At 51.8% G+C, this 24,623-nt stretch overlaps 2 protein-coding genes across 4 annotated transcripts; one reads left to right on the forward strand and one right to left on the reverse strand.

Moving 5' to 3' along the window:
* Positions 1–248: 248 nt before the first annotated feature.
* SMIM33 (small integral membrane protein 33) lies at positions 249–4,290 on the reverse strand. Of its 2 annotated transcripts, XR_015276580.1 has the most exons (3): positions 4,181–4,281; positions 2,187–3,682; positions 703–2,131 (listed from the first exon to the last, which is right to left on the reverse strand). XR_015276580.1 is itself a non-coding variant. In XM_086851196.1 (2 exons), the coding sequence occupies exon 2, from the start codon at positions 3,664–3,666 to the stop codon at positions 3,259–3,261; it is 408 nt and encodes a 135-aa protein (XP_086707322.1). In that variant the 5' UTR covers positions 3,667–3,682; positions 4,181–4,290; the 3' UTR covers positions 249–3,258. The 2 variants fall into 2 exon arrangements, 1 of the variants encoding a protein (XP_086707322.1); XM_086851196.1 differs by having other exon boundaries at positions 249–3,682; positions 4,181–4,290.
* ECSCR (endothelial cell surface expressed chemotaxis and apoptosis regulator) lies at positions 2,916–23,713 on the forward strand. Of its 2 annotated transcripts, XM_086851194.1 has the most exons (12): positions 2,916–3,264; positions 6,450–6,586; positions 14,918–14,959; positions 15,445–15,495; positions 16,826–16,942; positions 17,403–17,456; positions 19,224–19,292; positions 19,824–19,922; positions 20,643–20,741; positions 21,314–21,350; positions 22,448–22,547; positions 23,075–23,713. In XM_086851194.1, the coding sequence occupies exons 2-12, from the start codon at positions 6,535–6,537 to the stop codon at positions 23,081–23,083; spliced, it is 729 nt and encodes a 242-aa protein (XP_086707320.1). In that variant the 5' UTR covers positions 2,916–3,264; positions 6,450–6,534; the 3' UTR covers positions 23,084–23,713. The 2 variants fall into 2 exon arrangements, with proteins under 2 accessions (XP_086707320.1, XP_023791963.2); XM_023936195.2 differs by lacking the exon at positions 2,916–3,264 and having other exon boundaries at positions 6,423–6,586.
* The last annotated feature ends 910 nt before the right edge of the window (positions 23,714–24,623 follow it).

The raw sequence follows: 24,623 nt of genomic DNA on the forward strand, positions 1-24,623 counted from the left end.
GGGGATGATAAGGAGAGTTATTGTTGCTCTGTGCTCATAAAAGGATTAGTATTAAGGAGGGGAAGAAAGTTATAAGTGAAGTAAATTGGGCCAGGCTGGGTGTTTGAATAGAGAGGAATAATGTTATGGTAATGTCATGCACGGCTCTGCTGCTCCAGGACCCTGACGTGTTTTATAAAAACCAATTCTGTGAGCACAGAGAGGGAGAGCTGGTCAAAGAGAAATGAGGAGAAGCTGTAAAAATGATGTTTTATTGTGTGGGAGAAAGCAATGAGTTGAGATCTAACCCTTGATGTCCTTCTGGAGGAGAAAGCTGGCAGCATATTGCCGCTCTCTTGTATGATTTAATTTGCTATTCTAAGTCTTACAGTAATTTCTTTCCTGTGCTCCAAAAGCTTGTATCTAAATTTCTGTTTGCAAATGAAAGACATGGAAGAACTCCCCAAGGCTTCAGTGCTGGATCTTTGCAGAGTGTGGACGGGGCTGCTGGCAGGATGGGGGCACCCAGCAGGATGGGCAGCACCTTTCACTGCCAGCTGGGTTTGATTTCAGTTTGACAACCCAAAACACCTGAACAGCAACCCGGGCTGGCTTCCCTGTGCCGCACAGGGTAAGTGATGGATCCGGGCCACGGCACACTGTGACATAAATCAGACCTTTACGAGTCCCCAGCGGCTGCAAATCAATAAGTGCCAGCAATAATTACCCATTTTGTCTTGCTCTTTATTAATATTTAGACGTTTTTAATCTTTTCTCTCTAAACACGATGTTTCCCTGCTGTGGGTGTCCTTCAGAGGGAGCTGCCAGGAAAGCTCCTGTTCCTCTAATTGAAGGCTTTGTGCTGGGCAGCAGGACTGTGCAGGAATGACACAGCCACACAAGCTGGGGACAACTCTGCTGTCCCAGCCTGGGCGGGTGACACTGCCTGATGTCCCCGAGAGGAGGGTGCAGCCTCTCTGGGTGTCACAGCACAGATCTTGTGATGCTCACAAGCTCCAGCTCTTGGTGGGGGTGACCACAACCCACAGATGTCATTTAAAGAGTTCATGGAACATTTTTGGTTGGAAAGAACCTTAAAGCCCATCCCATTCGACCCCTGCCATGGAGGGACACCTCCCAGCACCCCAGGCTGCTCCAGCCCTGTCCAGCCTGGCCTTGGGCACTGCCAGGGATCCAGGGGCAGCCCCAGCTGCTCTGGGCACCCTGTGCCAGGGCCTGCCACCCTCCCAGAGAAGATTTCCTAATTAGGACGAGTCCTAGAGGGGATTATCATCTCAGGGGTGCTGTTAGGGATGCACACGTTGCAAACAAAGGCCTCTTTGACATGGAAAGGGGAGCAGAACTCCACAATTTTCAATGGAAATGACAGTCCTTATCTCCTCTACCATGGGTGTGGGAGAGCTGATAATGCCCTGGAAAACAAATGGAAGCAAATCCAAAACAGAAAATAACTGTCCCAAAAAAGTAATATAAATTATCTTTGTTGTGGAGACAAAAAGTTTTCAGCAAGTCCAACCACTACCCAGCTTTAAAGCAAGAAAAGGGCAGGAAAAGTGAGAGGAGGGATCCTGGAGCATCTGCCATGTTGAGAATCCCTCCAGCACCTGCAGGAACGGGTAAAGGCCATCTCTTGTCCAGCTGTGCCCACAGGGATCTGTGCCAGGACCTGAGGGCAGCCACAGACCTGGCTTTTCCAGACTGGGAGAGGTGGGAGCTGTATCCTGACTTGTGGGGCTGATCCTGGGGGATCTCAGAGGCTGCTCCCTCCCCAGGCACTGCAGATCCTGCAGTCCCCCACAGGAGGAGAAACTGGGACTGAAGAGATCTCCAGCAGCAGAGACCCCAGGGCTGAACAGGGACCGTGCTCTGACACCCCCAGGAGCCTGCAGGGCTCAGGTTTCACCTGCCCTGATCCCTCTGTGTCACCTCAACACCAGAGATGGCAACCCCAGCATCGCTCCCTCCTAGGGACAGCAGCCAGGGATGGGGACAGGGAGGGGACACAGTGAGGGTGACACAGGGAGGGTAACACATTGAAGGTGACACAATGAGGGTGACACAGTGAGGGTGACACACTGAAGGTGACACAGTGAGGGTGACACATTGAAGGTGACACAGTGAGGGTGACACACTGAAGGTGACACAGTGAGGGTGACACAGTGAGGGTGACACATTGAAGGTGACACAATGAGGGTGACACAGTGAGGGTGACACAGTGAGGGTGACACACTGAAGGTGACACAGTGAGGGTGACACATTGAAGGTGACACAGTGGAGGTGACACATTGAAGGTGACACAGTGAGGGTGACACAGTGAGGGTGACACATTGAAGGTGACACAGTGGGGGTGACCTCAGGTCTCCCCATCCCTTTGCACAGAGGTGCTGCAGGCTCTGCCCAGAGTCACATGAGCTTCCTCTCTGGTGCCAACACCTCCAGATGTTCAGCCAGCTGTGATGTGCCATTATCACCTCTCTGGCCTCTGCTGTGTCACCGCTCCTCTCTCACCCACCTCCACTGGGGACAGGACGCGTTGTCCCCCGTCCCTGGCACTGCCCCACACAGAACCAGGAGCTGCATCCTCTCCCCCCATCTCTGGCTGTTTGCCCGAGGGGCTGGGGGGGCTGGCAGGGACAGGACGATGTTCCAGCCCCCCACTGTGGGAAAAGGGGCTGTGGTGAGAGGCAAAGAGCGGCTGGAAGCTTCTCTGTGCCATAGAAACAGTGTCACAAGGACACTGAGTGTGGAAACATCTTCACCGGAAAACAATTCCAGGTGATGCAACTTCCAGCTAATGCCGGGGGCTGAGCACAGCCCCAGAGCTCTGCAGCTGTGGCAAGGACCAAGGCAGCTCTGCTGGCCACTCCCAGGCAGTGTGGGGCAGGTAAAACCAGGGCAGAAGAGATGCTAAAGCTGTCCCAGATAGGCTGAGCCAGCCCCAGAGCCAGGGCTGGGACCCAGCTCCTGCCGGGGGACAGTGGCACCCCTGGGCTGGACTTCTGGGGGCCACTGATGGGTCCTGAACCTCCTGGCTGAGGGTTCCTGGGGCCAGAAACAGCTCTGGGGTGATGCAGCTTCCAGGGACACTGCAGGGACCCTGAACCTCCTGGCTGAGGGTTCCTGGGGCCAGACACGGCTCTGGGGAGGTGCAGCCTCCGTGTGTGGGCAGCGGCGAGTCCCGGGATCCACGAACATCCCATCCCATCCCAGCCTTTCCCGAGGGCCGCGTGCCTGGTGCCCAGGTGGCCCAGGGCCGTGTCACAGGTAGGTGATCTCGATGACATTGGGCTCAGCGCTCCCAAGGGGAAGGTGACGGCTGCAGGAGCAGTGGCAGATCACCCCAGCCGAGTCCACGCCGGGCAGATCCCGGCCCGGCAGCTTCCCGTGGGAATCCAGCTGTCTCCAGTGGGTGAGGAGCACGCTGTCCATGAGCTGGGGCATGGGCTCGTGGTACAGCGTGATCTGCACGGTGCGCAGCTGGGGCCCGTAGTGCACCGCCAGGATGATGAGCACGGCCAGCAGCACGAACGCCACCACGATGGCCGAGATCACGGGCAGCGCGTCCGATTTCTTTGTCACGCTCTTGACGATGGAGACCGGAGTGAAGGCGGCCACGTCCTGAGGTTCGGGCTGTCTCAGCTGGCTGCCGGGCAGAGAGGCGTTCATGGCTCCGCGGGGTCACCTGGCACGGGGACACGGGGGGTGAGCACCGGGCAGAGGGTGACACGGTGAGGGTGACATCTCTCATCATCTGCCCTCATCTCCTGCCCTCCAGCCCGCAGCTCCTGCCCGCTCCTGCAGCGGGATGATCCCGTGGGTGTCCCCTCCCTCGGGCTCGCAGCACAGGATGAATTTTGGTGACATCTGGGGTTTGCAGGATGAGGCAATGCCCTGCCTGTCCTTGTCCTGGGCGCCTTTGGACGCTGCTCCTGGCCCTCGTGTCCCCTGTGCCTCCCCTGTCCGGCCCCAGCCCCGCGGTGCTGATCCAGAACCGAAGCTCAGGGGGGACTCACCTCACCAGAGCCAAGGCCCGTGGGATCCAGCACGGGGGAGGCAGGATGGAAGGAAGGAAGGATGGATGGAAGGAAGGAAGGATGGATGGAAGGAAGGAAGGAAGGAAGGATGGAAGGAAGGAAGGAAGGAAGGAAGGAAGGAGAGCCCTCCCAGCCCCACGGGGTACCTGCGCGTCCCTGCTGCCTGCGAATCATCATCTCCAGCGCTGGGCAGCTGCCGGCGGGGCGAGCAGGAGCTGCGGGCTGGCTCCTCGGGGAAGGTGCAGCCGGAATCACCTCGGAAGTTGCCACGTCACGGCCCGGCCCGGCCCCGCCGAGGCTCCCGGGGCACCCGGGGGAGCCCCGCTCATCCCGCCCCCGCCGCTGCCACATCAGCGCCGCTGTCCCCGCTGCGGGACAAGGGCCCCTTTGATCGGGACAAGCGAGGGAAACCTCCCTGCTGCCACCGGCGGAGCGGGCAAAAGGAATGTGCTGAAGGAATGGGTGGGAAAAGTCCCTTTGTGGAAGGGCCCTGTCGCCAGGGGTGGCACAGCCCGGGGGTGACTGTCCCTGCCGGGGTCCCGCTGCTGCAGGAGGAGATTCTGCCTGAGGGCTGAGTCCACGGAGAGCTCTGGATGCTTTGGGCCCCCGGTTCAGTGGTTGGACTCAATGATTTTGGAGGTGTTTTCAGCAATAAAGGATTGGGTGAGCTGCTGGGGGTCACAGTGCCAGGTCAGGGCTGGCACATCCCTCCCCTGACACGCCCTGCACACAGGTACATCCCCCCGGGCTGCAGTGTGTCACACCCTCTGCCCCAGCAGTGACCTTCAGCACATCACAGAGCAGAAAATACAGATCCCCCGGAGTTTCAGCCATTACAAAACACATCTTCCCATCCTTCCACCCCAAAACACCACTGCTCTTACCTGCAGGCTCTCAGCAGACAGGCTGGGGTGAATATTTGGGCTCAGTCCTTCCTGCACGTGGGGAGGACAGGGTGGGAAAAGCCTTTTCCACCATCCAGCCGAGCATCCAGAAGAGATTTAACTGCGTGTGAGCTTCTGGGTATTTGCACTCATTTCAGGATTCGGTAAAACCTTAATCTACAGCATAATCTCTGAGCGTCACATCTGTGCAAGGGACAAAAGGATGGGAGGGCTGCTGGCAGGGGGTTTGTCCCAGCAAGGGCTGCTGTGGAGGCCTCCAGCCTCGGGCCTGCTGGCTTTCCTGGGGGGTTGGAGGTGTTGGAAGAGACCTATGGAATGTGAGGAGCTGTGCCATGCCCAGGGGATGGTTCCCTCCAGCCCTGCTGCTGTCTGCCAGCTGTGGGAACCAGGATCCTGCTGGCAGCGTGGGACACCCTCGGTGTGCTCCATGCAGTGAAGGAGAATCTCCTTTGCCTTTGGCTGAGGCTCTGTGGCTTTTGGGGGGCTGGACCAGCCCCTCAGACCAGGAGACAGAATCCTCTGGCCTTGCATCCTGAACACCAACACAGACCCCCCAGGAAGGACACAGGAGCCTTTCCTAGGTGGGGAAACACCAAAATACTTCTCCTCCTGCAAACATTCACTGGCATCCAGCACAGCATCAGTCAGAACCTCCAGAGCTCACACTGGGACAGGCAGGACCTGCACAGACCAGCACAACACAAGCCCAGGGCCAAGAAACCAAATCCCTGAACTCCTTGGGCTGGATTGGGGCAGAACCAGCCCAGTTTTCCAGTTCCTCCCCTTCCTGAAGAACTGGGGATGGGGCAGGTCCAAGCCCAGCATGTGCTGTGTGTCCTGCAGGGAGGGAGGCTGTGCTGCCTGAAGAGGAGCATCCCAAATCCCCCATCCCAAATCCCTCATCCCAAATCCCCCATCCCAAATCCCTCATCCCAAAGCCCCCATCCCAGAGCCCTCATCCCAAATCTCCCATCCCAGAGCCCCCATCCCAAATCCCCCATCCCAAATCCCCCATCCCAAATCGCTCATCCCAGAGCCCCCATCCCAGAGCCCCCATCCCAAATCCCCCATCCCAAAGCTGGCATGTCCCAGCTCCCAGACTCGCTGGAGCTGCCCAGGGAGGCACGGGGCACAGGCAGGTCCAGCTGCTCAGCTAGCCCGGCCCCACAAGGAGCACTTATCCCGAAATTCCTCATGGATGTGTAAGAAATCCCTTCTCGGGTGGCGGGGAGGCTCCTCCAGCCGCCCTTACCCCAGGGAGGGTGATGTGGGGGGAGATGGGACCTGGGGCACATCCTACCCCACCCAAAAGCCCTCCCAAAAACCCCAGCCCCGTGAAGAGGCCGCTGAGGCCCAGAGCGGGGCATCCCTCGGTGCCGAATCCCCGGCAAAGCCCGGCGAGGTTTCCTCTGCCGCCGGTGAGTGATGTCTCACATCCTCCCCGGCCATAATGGGCAGAAAAACACAGTTCCCCTGTGGATTCAGCCCGTTTCCTCCTATTCTTTAACAGGAAGCCGTGTGAGAGTCAGCCCAGGCAGGCGGATCGCCGCTCTGCTCCCTCCCGGGATGGCCAGAGCCCCTGCGAGCCAGCCGAGATGCTGCTCCCGTCCGTGCAGGCACTGCTCGGGCTCCTCCTGCTGCTCCCAGGTGAGCTCCCCCACACCGGGGGGATCTGGGGGGATCTGGGGGGTCCCGGCTTCGGGGGGCTCCGAGGGATCCGGGCAGAGGCTGGGGCTGCCCCTGGAGAGCTGAGCCTGGCAGCTCGGCTCGCTGGGGAAAACGTGGCTTTGTCAGGTTTGCTCAGTGCTGGGATAGAAAGATTTGTTTCCTGGTTAATGAGAGGAGAGTTTCTGCTGAGGAGCTCTGAGTAAGTGGCTTTTGTCAAATAAGAGTAAAGGTGGGGTGTTTCAATGTACAGGAGGATATTGTTTTCCTCAAAAACACTTTTTATTTGCACTTTTTGCTCTCGTTAATACAAATAGAAAGCCCACGTGCAAGGTTGGTGCAGAGCATTTCTCGTCCTTGCTGTAATAATTCTGCTTTGGGGTAATTCTGCTTTAAGTTCTCTCTCCTGTGTGAGTCGAGGTGTGGGATGAAGGAGCTGGTTTCCTGCTCTGAAGGATGACAGGTTGCTTTGCCCTGCATTGTCAGGCCTCTTTTGCCTTGCTGACAGCTGTAGTAGCTGGGAGCTGGAATACATTCAAAGGAATATAAAATAATGTGTCTCCAACTCTGAGGTTTTATCATTAAACCATAGAAGTTGCCTTGGGTTACAGCCACTGTGCTGGTAATAATGGGATTTTTAAAAGGCAGAGAATCATAGAATGGTTTGTGTTGGAAAGGAAAGATCAGCTCATTCTGTAGAATACAGAAAGCAATTCGGTTTGTAGCTGTATAATTCCAAGAAATAAGAGTACGTGGATTGGAAATTTTCTCTCTTTATTAGAGGGCAGCACTGCTGCCTTCAGCAGAGGCGGAATTTGTGCCTGGGATCAGAGCAAGGATCACATCAAGGCCCTTTGAGCACCTTGGCCACCCTGTGACGCTCCTTAAAGCCCACCCAGAATGCAGCTTTCCCTCTTGAAACTACGTGGAAGGGCTTTTCTGGGACAGGAACGGCACAGAGAGGGTCAGGCCCTCGCCTGGCTGGGCTGCACCACACCAGGATCCATGCAGTGGGAATCCCAGAGGTGCTGCCCAGAATTCCAGCTTCCAGGAGCAGCTGGAATGGGATGCCACCCTTCAGTCCTGACAGCATCACTGTCCTCTCAAACCAGGGGCAGGGGCAGGGACCGTCCCCCTCCGTGGTGACAGCACCGTCACACCTCTCCCACCAAACCAGCCTTCCCTGGAAAGTGTCCTGGCTCCCTCTCCTGCTGATCCAACAGCCCAAAAAGGGCTTCTGAATTTCATTTTTAATTTGATAGCAAGTCCCTAAGGTGGTGCAGCCCCTGGGAGAATCTTCTGCACAAGACAAAGCAGCAGCTCAGTGACAGGGGCTCCATGCTGCCACTGATTTCCTGGCAGCAGGAAAAGGGAATTAGGGGCTCTGGAACGAGGCTCCCTGCCCTGGAGAGATGGAGATAACCTTGATGAGACAGAGAATCAGCTTTGGCTGGACACTAACACCTGCCTGGTCCCACACAGGCCTTTCTCACTTTTGCTTGGTGCAAATTGTTTTATTAATTTATCATTTCCTAAATTGAACTTCTCCATTCTCCTGGTTATTTCTGAAGGGAGACTCAGATAAGGGAGGTTCAAACTGTTATTTTGAAATTGCTGAAGTGAGAAGGTCTGGAACATTTCCAGTTTGTTTTTCCTCCCCCCAGAAACACTTAGCAGAAAATTTGTCCAAACAAACCTCTTCCTATGGACCCTTTCCATTACAATGGGCAGGAGTTTTCCAGACAAAAGATTTCCACTGAAAAAATTCCTCCTCAAAGCTGATGAAAACCCAGCAGGATTTCCCACTGTTGTTGTTCCATCCATCGCCCTCCTTATCTGTGCCACAACCTGTGGATGGGTAATGGCACCAGAAATGTGGTATTTCAAAACCAGATGAATATTGTGAGATATATTTTTGATACAATCAAAAACAGGGTGCAGCTGAAGGGCAGGCACCCCGATTCCAGACTTGTACCCTCAAACCAGGCCATCCTCAAGCAAATTTCTCAGCCAAGGGCGAGGCCAGCCCAGCCCTGAGGTGGTGAACAAGGAACAGAAAGCAGGAGGTGCTTTAGAAATGTTTGTTCGCACAACAAACTGCTCCCTTCGGTAACCCGAAACCCCTCGGTGAGAGATCTGAGCGCAGCAGCTTCCAGGAATTCTGTCCCGTTTACAATAGGTGAGTCAACAACAGGTGTCCCGAGGGCAGGAGCGCTCCTGCAGGGGAGCCGGGCTGGGAAAGGGAGCTGGGGCTTCTCCAGCAGCAGCAGAGCCCAGCTGGGAGCCTTCCCTGGCTCCAGTGCCCAGAGGAGCCCACCCAGCACCACCCAACCACCTCAACAAGGGACTCCCATCTGAGTCCAGGATGGTCCGGGGGATGGAGCAGCTCTGCCCTGGAGCCAGGCTGGGAGAGCTGGGAATGTTCACCTGGAGAGGAGAAGCTCCAGGGAAAGCTCAGAGCCCCTTCCAGTGCCCAGAAGGGCTCCAGGAGAGCTGGAGAGGGACTGGAGACCAGGGATGGAGGGACAGGACAAGGGGGAATGTCCTAAAGCTGAAGGAGGGCAGCTCTGCTGGTGGGCTCCAGAATCCCCCCTGCCCTGCTGCCCACACTGTGGGGGATAGATGAAGAGTTGGGAAATGTGGGGGTGAAACTTGGGTCTTTCACCCAAAATCCAGACTCAGATGAATTGTCAGGCCAAGATGCTTTACCTGGCCTGTAGCTGTTGCTTCTGTGAGACTGAGAACTCTTCCAAGCAGGGTTAACCTTCAGCTGCTCCCCTGGCACTCAAGCCAGGACACTCAAGAAAAGCAGGTGGAAAGAACAGGAATTATGAGAAATCCCTCAGCCACCAGCCCCTTTCACACCTCATCTCCTGAACCAGTCCCAGCAGATCACATTCCTGCCTGGTGGTTCATAAACACCATAGAGCAGCACTCAAATAAACCTGGGGAATCTCAGAATTACTGGAAAGGATAAGCAATTTGGGAAGAAACTTGGAAAGTCTCCTCTGTAAAGTGCTTTGAGCTCTGCTAATAAATAGTATTATTAAAAAACTGTAGGTAGGCAAAAAGCACAGGCTGGGCTGCAGGTCCCATCGATCCTGGACTGGTGATGCTCCCATTTTTCATTTGCACTGGGCATGGAGTGATTTCCCCTCCAAAATCCCAGACCCAGCTCCAAACCTGAGGAGCAGCACAGCCAGGAGAAGGACAGGACCCACATCAGCAGGAGCAAACCCAGAGCTCTAAAATAAGCAGCTCAGGAGGAAACTGGAAGCAGCAAGCAGCTGGGAGGGTGATGGAGCAGCGGCCTGGTGGTGCAGCCAGGAGAAAAGCCAGGCTGCTTTTCCTTCCAGGACAAGCCCTTTCCACGGGAAAAGCAGCCCTGGGCAGCACAGGGACGCAGCGGAGCCGCCCCGTGCCCACAGCCTCCCCACGCTGTTTGTCTCCCGGGTTGTTTTCTACATCCAAGTGGGTTTTAATTGCCTCCCACTAAGATCTGATTCCAGACTGGCTCACCAGAGAGGAGCATGGAATGTGGTGCTTGGAGAGGATGCCCAGGCCCAGTCCTTGAGGACGGGCAGAGGAAGGCAACGATTAATTTTAATTGCTGATGAGATCCGGGATTAATTCCCGGCTCTCTAAACTTTCCATAACACTTTGACTGAGTCATTACAATTCAGAACAACTTGGCAGCCAGTTGCCAGCCCCCCCACAGCATTTGGGAATTAGGCACTTGAGCACTTCTGTGGATCTGGCCCTAATTTGGGCTGTCAGTTATCCACCCTGCAGAACAACACTTTTCCTCTCTCTCCTCCACAATTCCCACCCCACCTGTTCTGCTGTGAGACCCTCAAGGCAGAGACACCTTATTCAGGCACTTAATAAAACAGGGCCTAGGCTTTGGCAGAACTCTCTGCTTTCCAGGTTTCCTAAAAGAGGATTTTTTTCCGTGTGGAAGCCCTGAGTGTTGCTCAGTGCTGTGTGTTTCACCCAGGAAGCAGCTGCACCTGTGTTAAGTGGTTGGTATTTTTTTTTTTGTCTTGGGTCATCTGACAGAAGTGCCAATATCTGAGTTGCAAAGCCTATTTTTAGCTTGCTGGATCTCTCTTCTGAAAGCATTCTCAAGCACAGGGTGACAGAGAGGGTCAGCCCTGTGGGCTCTGCAAGTGGGACATCCCCCAAAACTGCCAGGGAAGGGAGGAGTCCAGGGCTCCTTGTCACTGGGAATAGATCCCATAGCTCCCTCCCCATCAGCAGTTTTGAGTGGACAGGAGCAGTCCCTGTGACTCTACACTGGTGCCAGAGGTCCTCCCCAGTGACCCCAGTTCTCTGTGAACACAGGCTGGACACCACAAACCTGTCATGAGCCTGATCTAAACCCTGCTGAAACCTCAGGTCTCTATAGGAGGCCCTGGTAAAGTTTGGGGGTTTAAAGTATTCCCTCTCTTTGGTCAGCAGTTGGAAAAAACATGCTTTAAATGTCTACAATTGCCAAAAATAATACCAAAGCAGAAATACCTAAAATTCACCTGTCTTTTGGTTGACATCACCCTCTTTGTGCTGAGGAGTGAGTGGGGTGAGGTGGGAATACCTCAGCTGCCACGAAAGAAGGCTCCAGGTCAGTCTAGACACACCCAGCCCCACAGAAAAAAACAACTGCCAAAAGCAGAAATCCAAAATTCTCCCGTTTGCCCTTTGGAGAAACGAAGCGGAAAGCAGCGAGTGGGAAATGCAGCAGCAGCACCGACGTGCTCCTCTGCAGCCCTGCAGCTCCAGTGCCTAACTGGGACTTTCCCATGACAGCACGAGCACAAAGCCGTATTTCCCATCGTAAATCCCTCCGGCAGCTCCTGGTCTCCACCCAGGACTGCACAATCCAGCTGTAAATCCTCTGCACCCAAACACGCAATGAACTCCTTGGCAGCGCTCGCCCTCGTGGAAGGGCTTTGATGTTTATTGCGATTCCAGCTGCGCCAGCCGTGTCCTGATTATTGCTGGGAGCTGTTTATAGAGCCAGGGCTCTCTGTGCTGGCAGCAGCACGGGGAGGGAATGGTTTCCAGCTCCAGAATCCCCTGGGATATCTGCAGGGAGCCGCGACACGTGGCGCGTTTTGTTCATCCCCGTCCTGCTGCGCAGCCCCACGACGGGAGTTTGCTCTCATCCTGCTTCGCACAGATCCAGCCCGCTCCTGCGGGGTCTGGGATGCTGAGCACCCTCCCCGAAACAAAACACCCAATACAACAGGAGTTTTGCTTATTTGAGTTGGCAGGGAAGGCATAACAAGCAGCAGTGGCCAGAAGTCGGAGCCAGGCCTGCTCCACTTTGAAATGAAGTGTGGACGTGTTTAGAAAAGCCAGGGGCGTTTATTCCGGAGCAGAATGCCAGAAGGGGATCTCCAGCCCTCAGCCTCTGCACAGCAACACTCCAGAGCAGGGCAAGCATCAGCCCAGCCACAGGAACTCAGGAACTGAGAATGGGGGAAAACTGCTTTTTCATCTTTTTTACAATAAGCAGTGGGAGCCTCTGTGTCAGGACGAGAAAGTTTTGAGTACAATTTCCTCCTGGAGCTGGCCCCTGGATGGTCCCATCAGGGATGGCAGTGTCACCTCCCTCACCCTCAGCTTCCTGCCATCCCCAGAGGCTCTGTTCAAGTTCTCAGATTTCTCCTCATCTGCACCAAAAATGGTGGAATAAACGTCCAGCTCAGCACCTTCATTCCCCTTTTCCTTTGGCAGAGACTAAGTGAAGACAGCAGCTCTTTCTCCAGTGATTCTGGGTGCTTCCACATGCCATGTCCATGAAAAAGTACCTGTGAGCATTCCCATAAATGCTCCATGAATCTCTTCCATAAATGTGCCACAGCTACTTCTCCCTACAGGAAAATGAGACAATGGGTCCTGCAAGAGAATTTTGGAGAAAGAGGAAAGAGCTTTTTTGGAGGAAAAGCTTGTTTGAATCAAGCAGCTGCTGGAGGATATTGACCCCCCCCCATGATGATCTCAGCACTTTATTTTTTGTGCTGAATGTAGAGAGTATCTTAAGGGCAAACCAATGCCCAAGATCATCCCCTTTCCTCAAAAGAATCATCTCTACCTCTTTAGGAAGGGCAAACATGTGCCTAAAACATTCTTTTTTCCCCATGATATTAATTGGTTTAGCAGGTGATGGTACAGCTGCCCATAACCCTGTCTCTTACTGCCCTGATGCTCCTTTAAGATGCTCTTCAAAACCCTCGGGGAAGGATATCCCATAAATTCTTCAACACAGCCACACCTCGCTATCCCTGTGCTGAGGCAGGTTCCTCTTTCCCAGCCTCCCTTTTCCTTGCTGCACATAAAGGTCCTTGTTTCCTGATCCTGCTCCAAACTGAGCTGTAAATCAACCAGTCCCTTCCTCTCTCTATGATTAAAGATCTGATCCTGCCTTCTCTTTCATGGTTTGAGCAGGACAGTTTTCCCAGCCTGCTGCCCAGTAAATTAGAGGAGAAAAACATGGAAAAGGTCTGAAAAGTCCAATCTGATTTTCACAGCCAAACTGTGTCTGGGAATAAACCACATTTTATTATGTATTCACCGTGGTTTACACACTTCCTGTCTGGCTGGGATCATTGTCATAAAGCCTCAGACACAAAAACAATTAAGTCTCCAAAGCAATTCCACGAGGAAAATGAGATCAATCAGGAACTTGCTACACCCAGAGGGTGCTGAGGGTGAGCTCTGAGCCAGATCCCCAGTCAGTGCTGAGGCTTTCCTTCCAGACACCCCTCCCTGCCAGGGCCCTCAGCCCCCCCGGGCTTGTGGACCTACCCCAAAGTTCATCTCCATCCCCCCTACAGCTCCTGGCATCAAATCCGGGAATCACACAGTGCTTTGGGCTGGGAGGACCCTAAAGCTCATCCAGTTCCACCCCCTGCCATGGCAGGGACGCCTTCACCATCCCAGGCTGCTCCAAGCCCCATCCAGCCTGGTCTTGGGCACTGCCAGGGATCCAGGGGCAGCCCCAGCTGCTCTGGGCACCCTCAGAGCCTCCCCACCCTCCCAGGGAGAATTTCCTTGCAGGAGGGCAGGCTCTGGATGCGAACAGGCACTGCTGTGCCCTGGCTGCTGCTGCCTGGCTGGAGCCTCCCCTGCACCTCCTGCAAAGGCTCTGCTCCCACCAGAGCCCAGAGGCACCATGAGGGGACAGTGTGCTGGGAGGATTCAACCTTCCCTGCTGTCCCTTTTGCACAAATCCTTTTTGTCCCATGGGACTCTGGTGAGATGGATCACCAGGGGAGTCAGATCCAGCTGCTTCCTGTAGTGCCATTTCTTTCATTAAACTTAACCATGGAGAGCAGCAGGGTCACCAGCAGTAACCATCTTAAAATCCCAATTAGGATGTACATTCCAGCAATGACAGACTCAAAGTCACCTTCCCAAAGTTAAACCAGCCAGGTAGGATTTGAGCATTTAAAGTGTATTTACATTTTCCAGGTTTTGTCCTCGAGTGTGGGACATTTCTTTCTCCCATTTTCAAGGGCAGCATTTTTACTTGACATCTCATCTAACCCTTGGGGCTGTACTAGATGAGATTGAAAGTTCCCTTCCAAGCCAAAATACTCTGTTCTGTGACTCTGGGAGCTTCAAGGAAAACATCACGGATGCTGAGAGTAGGAAATGTGTGGGTTTGGGGCAGGGATGCATCATCATGAATCCAAAAGAAAAAGAAACTAATAAAGCAAAGTCACCTTTCAGCTGAGGAACTGGGGACCCAGTGAAACATCTACAACCTCGTGTGAACCTCCAGGACTACCCAGCCCTACCGGGAAGGCAGCTCCTGAGGGCTGCAGCTCCCTCCAGCCTCACAGCCACAGGCCTCAGTTTCCTGGGATACACAGGATAGGAAGGAGAACGGCCACATCAGCTCCTGGAAGCCTTTACAAACCTCATCCATCCATTCCCTAAGGTCTCAAGGGAACAGAGTGCTCAAATGTGTGTCTTACACAGCTCCAGAACAGAGGTCCCACACCCTTCTGGGCCAGGGCTGGGAAGGGAACGAGCCCATGGATTTCTATGACCCCCAAAGGGGAGGAGCACATTTATCCTGGCTGGATAAGCTCCACTATTCATTTATTCAGAGCCTGATAGTTTTAGTGCTCAGTAAAACTTCTTTGCTACTACTCCTCTGCTAATGTTTTTGGGGGAATCCCATGTTCCAAAATCATTCCAACAGAAGATGAGGAAAATGCAAACCACACAAGGAACAAGAGCAGCAGTGGGTTAGTGGCCACCACAGATCAGCACCACTCACACTCTGCTCTTTCCTTTCAGGTTCTACAGCTTCCACAAACTCCTCCAGCCCCACTGGAACAGGTACCTCTGCCTTGTGATGTGCTTTATGTGTCTGTTTGGATGTGGGTGCACATGGAAATGGGGGGATGCAAATGGAGAGGCCCCAAGTGGGACCCTGCACCTGCTGAGGGATCCTCTCCCAGGATCCTTCCTCTGCCCCATCCATCAGCCCAGATCTCCAGGGGACATGGAGGGCACTGTGCCCCCGAGGGTGACCTGGCTTGGCTCCCTTTTGTCTGGAAGGGAGTGAAGCTGTGCTCCAGGAAGCCTGGGGAAAGCAGAGGGATCCTGCCTCACCTTTGCTCCCTGCTTTCCCAGCTGTTTCCTACACGGATCCATGGAGCTGGTCCCTACAGCCACACCAGCAACAAACCCTCTCCTTGGCATCTCTTGTCCCCCTCACCCTTTCTGCTCTCAATGGCCCCTTTCTGGCCCATCCTTCAACCCTCCCTGTGGGATCCCACCAGCCTGGAAATGTCACCTCTGTGCCTCTGCTTGTGTTCCAGGTCAATCCCAACCTACAGCACCCAGCCCTGAAGCAAAGAACCACAGCTCAGGTAATGCTCAGCTGGAGACCGAGGAGAGAGGCTTGAGGACATCCCAGTGGGGAACTGCTCTGACCTCAGTCCAGCTGGGCCACCCCACAGTAACTGGGGCTGTGCAGAGGCCAGTGGTGAGGAGGAAGGAAATTTTGTGGTGTCAGGGCTTCTGATCCAGCCAATTCACCCCACAGGGATCAAGGCATGGGTGTGAGCAAAACCGGGGGGGGAGATCTTCAGATTGAATAGGAAGAATGAGAAGATCATAGAGTGGAATCCCAGAATGAGTTGGATTGGGTTGGAAGAGACCTTAAAGCTCATCCCATTCCATTTCTGACATGGCAGAGATTCCTTCCACTATCCCAGGTGCTCCAAGCCCCATTCAACCTGGCTGATCTTTAAGATCCCTTCCAACCCAAGCCTTCCTATGATATTTGACATGTACAGAAAACCAATTACATGAGAAATGATCTCTCCAGCTCCACAGCTGCTAGTGCCCATTTGGATCTTTGGAGACAGATCTCTTCCTGCTGTTTCAGGAAAAAACAAAAAAATCTAAGCATAGCTACCCTTCCAGAAGGACCCTAAAAATATCAAGGAATGAGATCTCTAAAAGATCTCTGCTGCTTCCAAGCCTTTCAGAAAAAAAAAAAACCTAAACCTTAAACTTAATCCTAAATTCTAATATTTCAGTGAAGTATTTGGATAAAGGAGAAAAAAAAACCCATCACACTAACCTTGAAACCATTTCATCATTTTCTCAATTTATTGGAAAGTCAGGAGCAGTCTAGACAAGGAACTCACCTGTAAATTCCCAGCTGGTGATCCACTCTTCCTTGCAGAGGGATTATTGAAAGCTTTCCCCCTCACATCTTGCTCTGGATCGAGTGCAGGTTGGAGCAGGTTGAGGCAGAGGATGGAGCCTCCAGACCACTTCAAGAGCTGAATTATTTGTGTTGGAGACTCTCAGTGAAATGCAAGGTGCAAGCTGGCATTTCAGAACACAAGGAAATGATCACGGGGTGCCAGGCAGCTCCAGGCAGCTCAAGTGTCCGGTGACAAAAACACCTTCACTTTTCAGAGCAGGAAAAGAAGCAGCAGCAAACCCTGACTTTCCCACATGTTTGCTGAGCTCTGCCAGCTCAGCATCTCCTCACAGTGAAAAGACAAAAGGAAATTCCAAAGTACAAGAGCTCCTTGACTCTGAGCAGGATGAAGGCCATTTCCATGCTTTCCCTGGCAGATTATTCCTGACTCTCGAGGAATTTGAGGGTTCTGCAATAGCTGTGCCCTCTCCAAGCTGTTTCTGAGCTGAACTGTTTGAAGTAACAGCACAATTTCCCTACAGAACCATCAGTAAAATCAACACCACCGACCAACCTGAACCTCACCTCTGTGGGTCAAACTACTACAGCCAAACCCTCCCCAACCACTACAACAACCCTGACAGCAACCACTGAGCGAGGTAAGGATGGAAAACTTAAATATTTGCTCAGGCAGGACCTTCTTTGTGCCTCCCTCCTTATCCAAGCCAAGCTGCAGGCATCAGAGTATTGGGCTAGTCCACACTGTGCTGGTTATTCAGCAATTATTGAATTGCAAATATTGAATTTCTCAGAGTCTTTGCTGAAAGATCAGCTCATGCCAGCTCCCCAGATGGACACAGCCAGGCCAAGGCCATATCAGAAAACCCAGATCATGCTTTATCAAATATTGGAGCAGCTCCAGCCTCCCCAGGCTCCCTCTCCCAAGCTCACCTGTCAGGTACACTCTGAGCTGCCTCCACAGCTGGCTAACTGGGCATCCTGATGGCTGGCTGGAGGGAAAATATCATGCAAATTGAGATTTTTACTCCATGGACACCCAACAGCTCTCCATGGTGGCTTCCCCAGTTAATTGTCCTTTCCCACGTTTTCTTTATCTAGATGATAAGCCTGGTGGAAACAGAAGCACGGCAGCTCCTTCTCCAACACCTCAAGGTACTTTGTCCTTTTAGACTAACAATAGGACCAGATGATTTGATGGCAATCAGTGGCACAGGTTCTCTAAGCACAAGCCTGTTTGGGGGGGTGAACCATGCAAAATCACATCTGGTGTCTTTATAAGCAGTGATAAAACACGAGATAAATGCTCTTGACATCCTCTGCTGGGATGAACTCGAGCAGCTGAACACTGGATCTATGTTTAGGAAAGGGGAGCCCTTTTAAAATCTTTTTAAGTAAATATAATTTTGCTTTTGACAGTTTGTTTAACCCAAGCTGTAAGCACAAATTAGAGAATTCAGTAAGAGTTTTCTCAGAATAAGGGCAGAATCCAAGTGACTGGAAGACTGAAATCTGACAACTGAGCTGATTCTCCATTAAAAATTCAGCCTCAAAAACCTGCAGTGGTCAAGAAACTGCTCTGCCTCTCCAAGTACCTCTCAGATCTCTAACACAAGCAAGGTGAGGAAGCTGTGCCCACCCAGCATGGCTGTGCCCAGCTAAGCCAGGAGCCTTTTGCTCAGAGCACACTGCTGTTCTTTCCAACCCTGAATTACCACTGAGAAGCTCCACACATCTCTCACTAATGCTGAGGCTTCCAAAAGCCAGGTCTCCCATTGTGTGAGACCAAACATTTCCCAGGGATGGTGTATCCATGCCAGGCTCAGCAAGCCCCAGCTTCTGCCTGTGGCCAGAGGAACAACTTCAAAATGAAACAAAGAATTTGATGAGTGGGGAAAAAATTGTACAGCAGCAGACCCTGCTTCTCCAGACTGTTCTGCTTCTTGTGGCTTATGAAACAGCTAGATTTATTATTTCATGCCTTTTCCCCTTCTTCTTCTGGCTTTTGGCAGAATCCCAGTCCAAATCAGGGATGTTTGCTGCAGGACAGGACGTGGGTTCAGCTGCTCCCCAGGGCAGTGCCAGGAGCTGTGCACACCTCTCCAGGCACCACAGCCCCTTGGCCAGAGCTGCTGCTGGGAATGTGGGGCTGGGAAAGCAGGGAGAAAGATCCTACAGGTGATCTTCTGAAGCTCTGAAGTATCACTTTGAGTCTCCTGGCAGGGCCTGTAGCTGCTCATTAAGCCAGACACTCTGGCTGTTTAACAACAGCCTGGAGGCAGCAAAGGATATTTTTTTCTCTGTACAAGTGAAACACAGGGGCTGGCTTTACATTTCCTTGCACAGGCACTGGAAGCAGCTGTTACCAACCAGACAGCTTCACACAAGCCAATTTATCCCACTGAGAACTGGAGTCCTTGCTTGGACAAACCTCTGTGCTGCCACAGCCAGACCACATATGGTGTACTTCTAGATAACCCAGCATAGCAAATCCACTCATTTCAAATCCAGGGACAAGCCAAACACTCAATCCACACCCACAGTCTGCAGTATTTTTTCCCCTAATCAGACTTATTTTAAAGTCTCAATGTTCATGACCTGCAGCACATCTATAACCTTCCCAGCTCAGTTTTCCAGCCTTGCCTTGCTGTTTCTGCCCCAAACCTGGACCTGGGACTGCAGACCCTAAAGAGTTTACAAAAGGGTATTTGAATTTTGGTTCTCTAGGGTTTCCATTTGGACATGGAAAATAGTACAAAGTATATTTGGTGGGAAGCTTTTAACATGGAGGTGGGAGTATTAATTCCATGTTTCCCCAGATATCGCCGGCACTACTGTGAATCCATTCTCCTCTCCATTAATTCCTTTGGTTCTCGGATGTCACTGGAGGTCAAGACTCACATTCTGTGTCTCTCTGTGCAGGTCAGGATCCCATGAGGAATGAGAGCACCACAACAGCAGCGACTCAAGGCGCTTCCTCCTCTCAGAGAGGCAATTCCTGCTCCATATTTTATATTCCTGTGCACAGCCAGCAGCAGGGCCATCACACGGCTGTCTTCAAGGCAGCATGGACACCAGTGATTTCCTGAGGGGTGATGAACATCCCATCCAGCCCTTGAAAAGCCTGTAAAGCTCTGCAGAAACAGCACTGCTGGGCAACCTCGAGCCTGGGAAGAGAAGGAAAGGTGCCATTATGGCAAAAGGTTGTGAAAGGAGGGAGACAGGACAAATTCCCTCCTCAAAAGCAGTGCCAGTGCTAACTTTGACCTTTCCTCACTGGGGTCTCAGGAGGAAAACCTGTGGGTGCTCTCAGCTTGTCCATAAAAGGGGCCCCACCAAGGCAATGATTCCACACAGGTCTCGCCCTCTTTGCTGTTAAGATTGATGGGCCTGGCCAGGATCCAAATTTGGTCTCTTTAGTGAAGTGCAAGTGAGAGTTAGGGCCTCTATCATTGCTAGGAATCCTCTTCCTAGCCATGGAAGAGTGACTTTTATATAAATCTGCCTTTCTTCCCTTTGTAGGCACCTCAGGACACATCACCCCACCACCCAACTCCTCCAGCCAACTGCCTGAGCCCACCCCAACAGATGAGAAATCACCACTGACAGTGGCAGCTTTTGGTAAGGTTTGTGCCACCTGGGGAGAGGAGGGGGCTCTCCTGCACCAATCCATGATGGTTTGGACACCCAAACAGGAGCCCAGAGCAGCTGGGGCTGCCCCTGGATCCCTGGCAGTGTCCAAGGCCTGGCTGGACAGGGCTTGGGGCAGCCTGGAATACTGGAAGGGCAGGGGGTGGAATGAGATGATCTTTAAGGTCCCTCCCAACCCAAACCATTCCGTGATTCCAGGATTATAAATCCAAGGGAATCTTAGCAGGACAATTTTCCTGTGCAAAGAATTGTTTGATTGATTGAGGCCTGATGTCAGTACCAAATCCACACTTGATTTGAAGTGTCTAAAGGTGGTTTATGGGACAGATAACATCACCCACAGCTCTAGCTTGTCTCTCCCTGTTACATTACTTATTTATTTGGCTTTACACACTTTTGGGATAAGATTTACCAACTGTAGCAGGAACATACGGACTCTTATCAATCCCCAGTGTAATCAGCTGACTTCTGCCTTCCTGGCACTGCCTTACCAATTAATTATTTATTGATTAAGTATTCATAGAAGTCCTTTGAGGTTAAAACACAGGAGAATAAAGCTATTTGTTCTAACAACTGTTTGCTTCTCTGCTTGTTACGAACCATGCTCACATTAATGAAAATATTGATTTCCTAGCCAAGTTTTGATGTCAGAGTCTCTCTGCTACTCAGACTTCTTTCCTCCATCCCCAGGTGTCATCAGCTTTGTCGTTATCCTGATAGTGGTGGTCATCATCCTGGTCAGTGTGGTCAGCCTGAGGTTCAAGTGCAACCACTCCAAGGATTCAGAAGGTATTTGTCTGGGGGAATCTGTGCTTCCCTAATCAACAATTCACCAGTTTCCATGTGGATCTGTCAGTTCCTAAAAGATGCATCTGAAAAGCTTACACAGTGGTGGGGAGGTTTGGAAGCCAGTCTGGAACATGGATTGAGCAGTCAGGAGTGCAGTGTGACCTCCTTGCTAGAGCCCCAGCCCAGCCTCATCTGGATGTGGTCTCAAAATTCCTGCAGCTCAAATTCCAAGAGGTGGGCAGTTCTTCCAGCAAAAATCGTGGACTTTGACACTCCTTTTCCTTAGGAATCCCATTTCCCACGATGCAATGCCCAGCAGAAGGCAAGGCTGCTCTGCTGCAAGGCAGAATCCTTCCTAAAGGAATCCTTCCTAAAGCCTGCAGGGCCAGCAGGTCCTGCCTGTACATCCCCTTAGCCAAAGGGTTTTCTCTAATCAGCTCCCAGGTTTCCCCCACAGTGTCTCAAATCTCACTCAGGCTTCATTTATATCCCTGCACAAAGTAATTCAGAATAGGGCTGACTTATTTTATGACTTCTCACCTCTACTTCACCATCTGCTTTTCTCTCCCCAGACAAACAGAAACCAGGAACCTCAGTGGTATCAGAGAGGTAAGGCTGCTCACGCCACCCACATCTGATTGAGAGCGCCTGTTTTATCCCAGAGCTAATTTTAGCAAGGAAAAGAGTCTGCTTTGGTTATTTCAGGTGGAAGGAAGCTTGTCAAGACATCTTTGAGAGAGTTAGAAAAGCAAAATCAGCTTTGAGAACACCTCATCCTCTGACATAGATAGAAGATCAGTATTTAGGGGGTTCATTTCAAAGCTGCACTAAGACTCATCACCTTCCCAAAGCAGATTGTCTTCCTTGCCTAGATAGAGCCTTCAGGTCTAAACTCAAGTTTCTGGATCTCAAAGCAGTCTTAGATATCTCCCAAGATGCCCATTACTGTTTCCCAGTGAGAGCAGGACAAAGGAGCCCCAGTTCAGAGACTTTTAGAAGAGAATCATCAAGCAGAGAATGGTCCATCAGAAACCCATAGTCCATATAGTCTGCTGTTCCAGAGGAGAGGCTGAATGTGGGAAAACAGCAGGAAACAAGAGCTGGAAGGGACAAAAACATATTGCTCCTATTTTGCCATCTGATACTTTCCTAAACTCTGCTTTGGAAAGGGACAAGGGACATAGGGAGTAAAATCTGTAAGCATTTAGGTGCCAAATTTGCATCAGCATCAGTGGTCACAATATACTCTTAACAATCATGATCCAAGGGATCTGAAGCCACTGAGGCAAAACATGCCTGAAAATAGGACAGTGCCTAAGGTTCCCTGATCCCCAAAGTCATCCAGCCTCCACTGGCAAGGAATGCACATCTCAGCCCTCAGGGCAGGAAAAGGGAATTCCACCTTCCAAAGCCTTGTAACACCCTGTGGATGGGCTGAATCAGGACAGCAGCTCAGTGGGTGGTGGAAACCAAACCTGGTCACCTGTACTTGGCCTTGCCTGTTTGCCTCCAGCTCTGTGCAAAGAAAGTTTTGTCCCTGGAAGTGTCTGAGGAGCACCTGGATGTGGCTCTGGTCTGCTTGATCAGGTGGTGATTGATCAAAGGTTGGACTCAATGACCCTGGAAGTCTTTTCCAACCTCGGTGTGATTCTGTGATTCCCTCTCGTTTCCCAGAGTAATTAATTATCTCCTTGTCTCCTTGGCAGCTGCTCAGCAGACACAAGCCAGAAGGGGAACAGCATCACTCTGATCTCCATGAAGAACATCAACACCAACAACAGCATGAGCTACCCCCCATCAGAAAAGGTTTCCCTTTTCAGCCTTGCTTTTTAGGGAATCAGCTGGGGATCATTTCTCTGGCTGGATAAGAGCATGCCTTGAGGTATTTCTTTGCTCTTTTATTCCTTCAAAAATATGACAAAAACCAGCTGCCACCAAACTTCTAAAGGTCCAAACTGCTTCCATGAGCCTGGGTGAAAAGTTTGAGTGCCCATCTCAGGTTTGACAGGGCTGGCTGAACTTGAGGTGCCAAGTTTACCTCATGTGTACAGATGACATCACCTGTGGCCAGCTGCAAAGCTGGAGGGGTTTGCCCTTAAATGAAGAGATGTGTGAGAAATCGAGGTGTCACCCTCCAGTCCAGCTTATCCCCTCCTGCCCCACGGGTGGCTGAAGCACATCCCCATCAGTGCCCTCAGGTCCATCCCACATGAGGAATTCATATCATTTTTGGCTGTTTTAAAGCTGGGACTGAGTTGGGGAGAGCACATCGCTCTACTCCCTTTGTCAGCCCAGCCATGCCGCTGATGAGCTGCGTTTTGTTCTTTTGGCAGGTGCTATGAAGCCAAGAGCCCAGAGATCGAAGCTGACACGTGACAACCAGCAGTGGCTTTCTAGGTTCTTTTTTTTTTTCCTCCCTTCGGGGAAAGAGCAAGGATGGACTTTATATATAAATTATTATCTCCTTTCTGATCAGTACATTTGCAGTAGTGTCCTACATAGCTTCCCCACCTGGGGCCTGAGGGCTTTCTCCAGTTACAGCCTGCCACGCTCCGTGGTTGATATCTAACTCTATTTTTGATATGCCTTCAAACACTCAGATAATTCCAGCAGCAAGAAGCACCAAAGCACCATCCACTCCGCTAATAAACCTCTGCCTTAGATTAATGGCCTTTATAGTCTGTGCCAGGCAGTCACAGGCTCGTTAATCAGCATAGCCCCATGTCGAGCCAGACCCGCGAGCTGGGAAAGCCTGATCCGAAGCTGAAGGCCTGATGGGACTTAAATGCCCAAGTTCTAGGTCAAATCCCAGCACGACTGCTCCAAGCCCCTTATCCCTGGTGCTCTCATTGTCCCCACAGCAGTGGGATGGTCACATCCACCTACCTCACAGGGTTGTTGTGAGGCCTTGTTCATCTCTGTCTGTAAAGTGCATGGAGAACCGTGAATTAAAGGTGCTGCTGAAATGCAAATCGCCATCTTAAACACTTTATTATTATTATTATTATTATTATTATTATTATTATTATTATTATTACTATTATCATCATCATCATCATCATCATCATCATCATCATCAACGGAGCTTCAGGAAGGCAGATCATTATCTCCCCACATGCTCAGGGACTCGGCTGAAGTGTAAGGAACAAAGTCCCTGCTTTGGGTTTATCTCAGTGTAAGATGAATGGTCACAAGCAAATTGCTGAGTTCCTTTTGCTCCTGGAACGTGGCAGCCCAAGTTTGCCAGGAGAGCTTCCATCATCTCCAGCTTCCCCAAAGCTTCCTGGGACCAGGAAGAGCAGCAGCCCCTTGTGCAATGTAAGAGGCAGCTGTGCGTTGCAGCTGGCAAGGAAGTATTCAGCAAATAAAAAATGCAACATTTTCAAAGCTCCTGGTAAGAGCCAATGCACTTTTAACCTCTGGCATCTGCACAGGGTAGTTTGATAAATTGTTTCTTAATAAATGAAGCTTTTCTGGTAACAATTATGAAAAGTAAAATGTTGTCACTGACCCAGGCTCCACCAGACTGGTGAATTTGCTTAACACAGAATCCCAGATAATTCCCAATTAGATGGACCCAGAGAGCTCCAGTTCCCAAAGACCTGTGAATCCACACACAGAGCACAGCAAGTAGATTTTTAGTGAAAGCAAAGCTTTAACAAATCTCCCCAGAGCTCTGAGATTCCATAGGATCTCAGCACTGCTTTAGTTTTCCTTCTTTTGACCTCCTTCTTCCCACAGGCCCCTGAGGGTCTTAAAATGAGGGTGGGAGGCCCTGGCACAGGGTGCTCAGAGAAGCTCAGAGAATCCCTGGATCCCTGGCAGTGCCCAAGGCCCGTTTGGACAGGGCTTGGAGCAGCCTGGGATGGTGGAATGTCCCTG

The sequence above is a fragment of the Cyanistes caeruleus genome, chromosome 15 (assembly GCF_971803275.1).
Source record: "Cyanistes caeruleus chromosome 15, bCyaCae1.hap1.1, whole genome shotgun sequence".
Lineage (NCBI taxonomy): Eukaryota > Metazoa > Chordata > Aves > Passeriformes > Paridae > Cyanistes > Cyanistes caeruleus.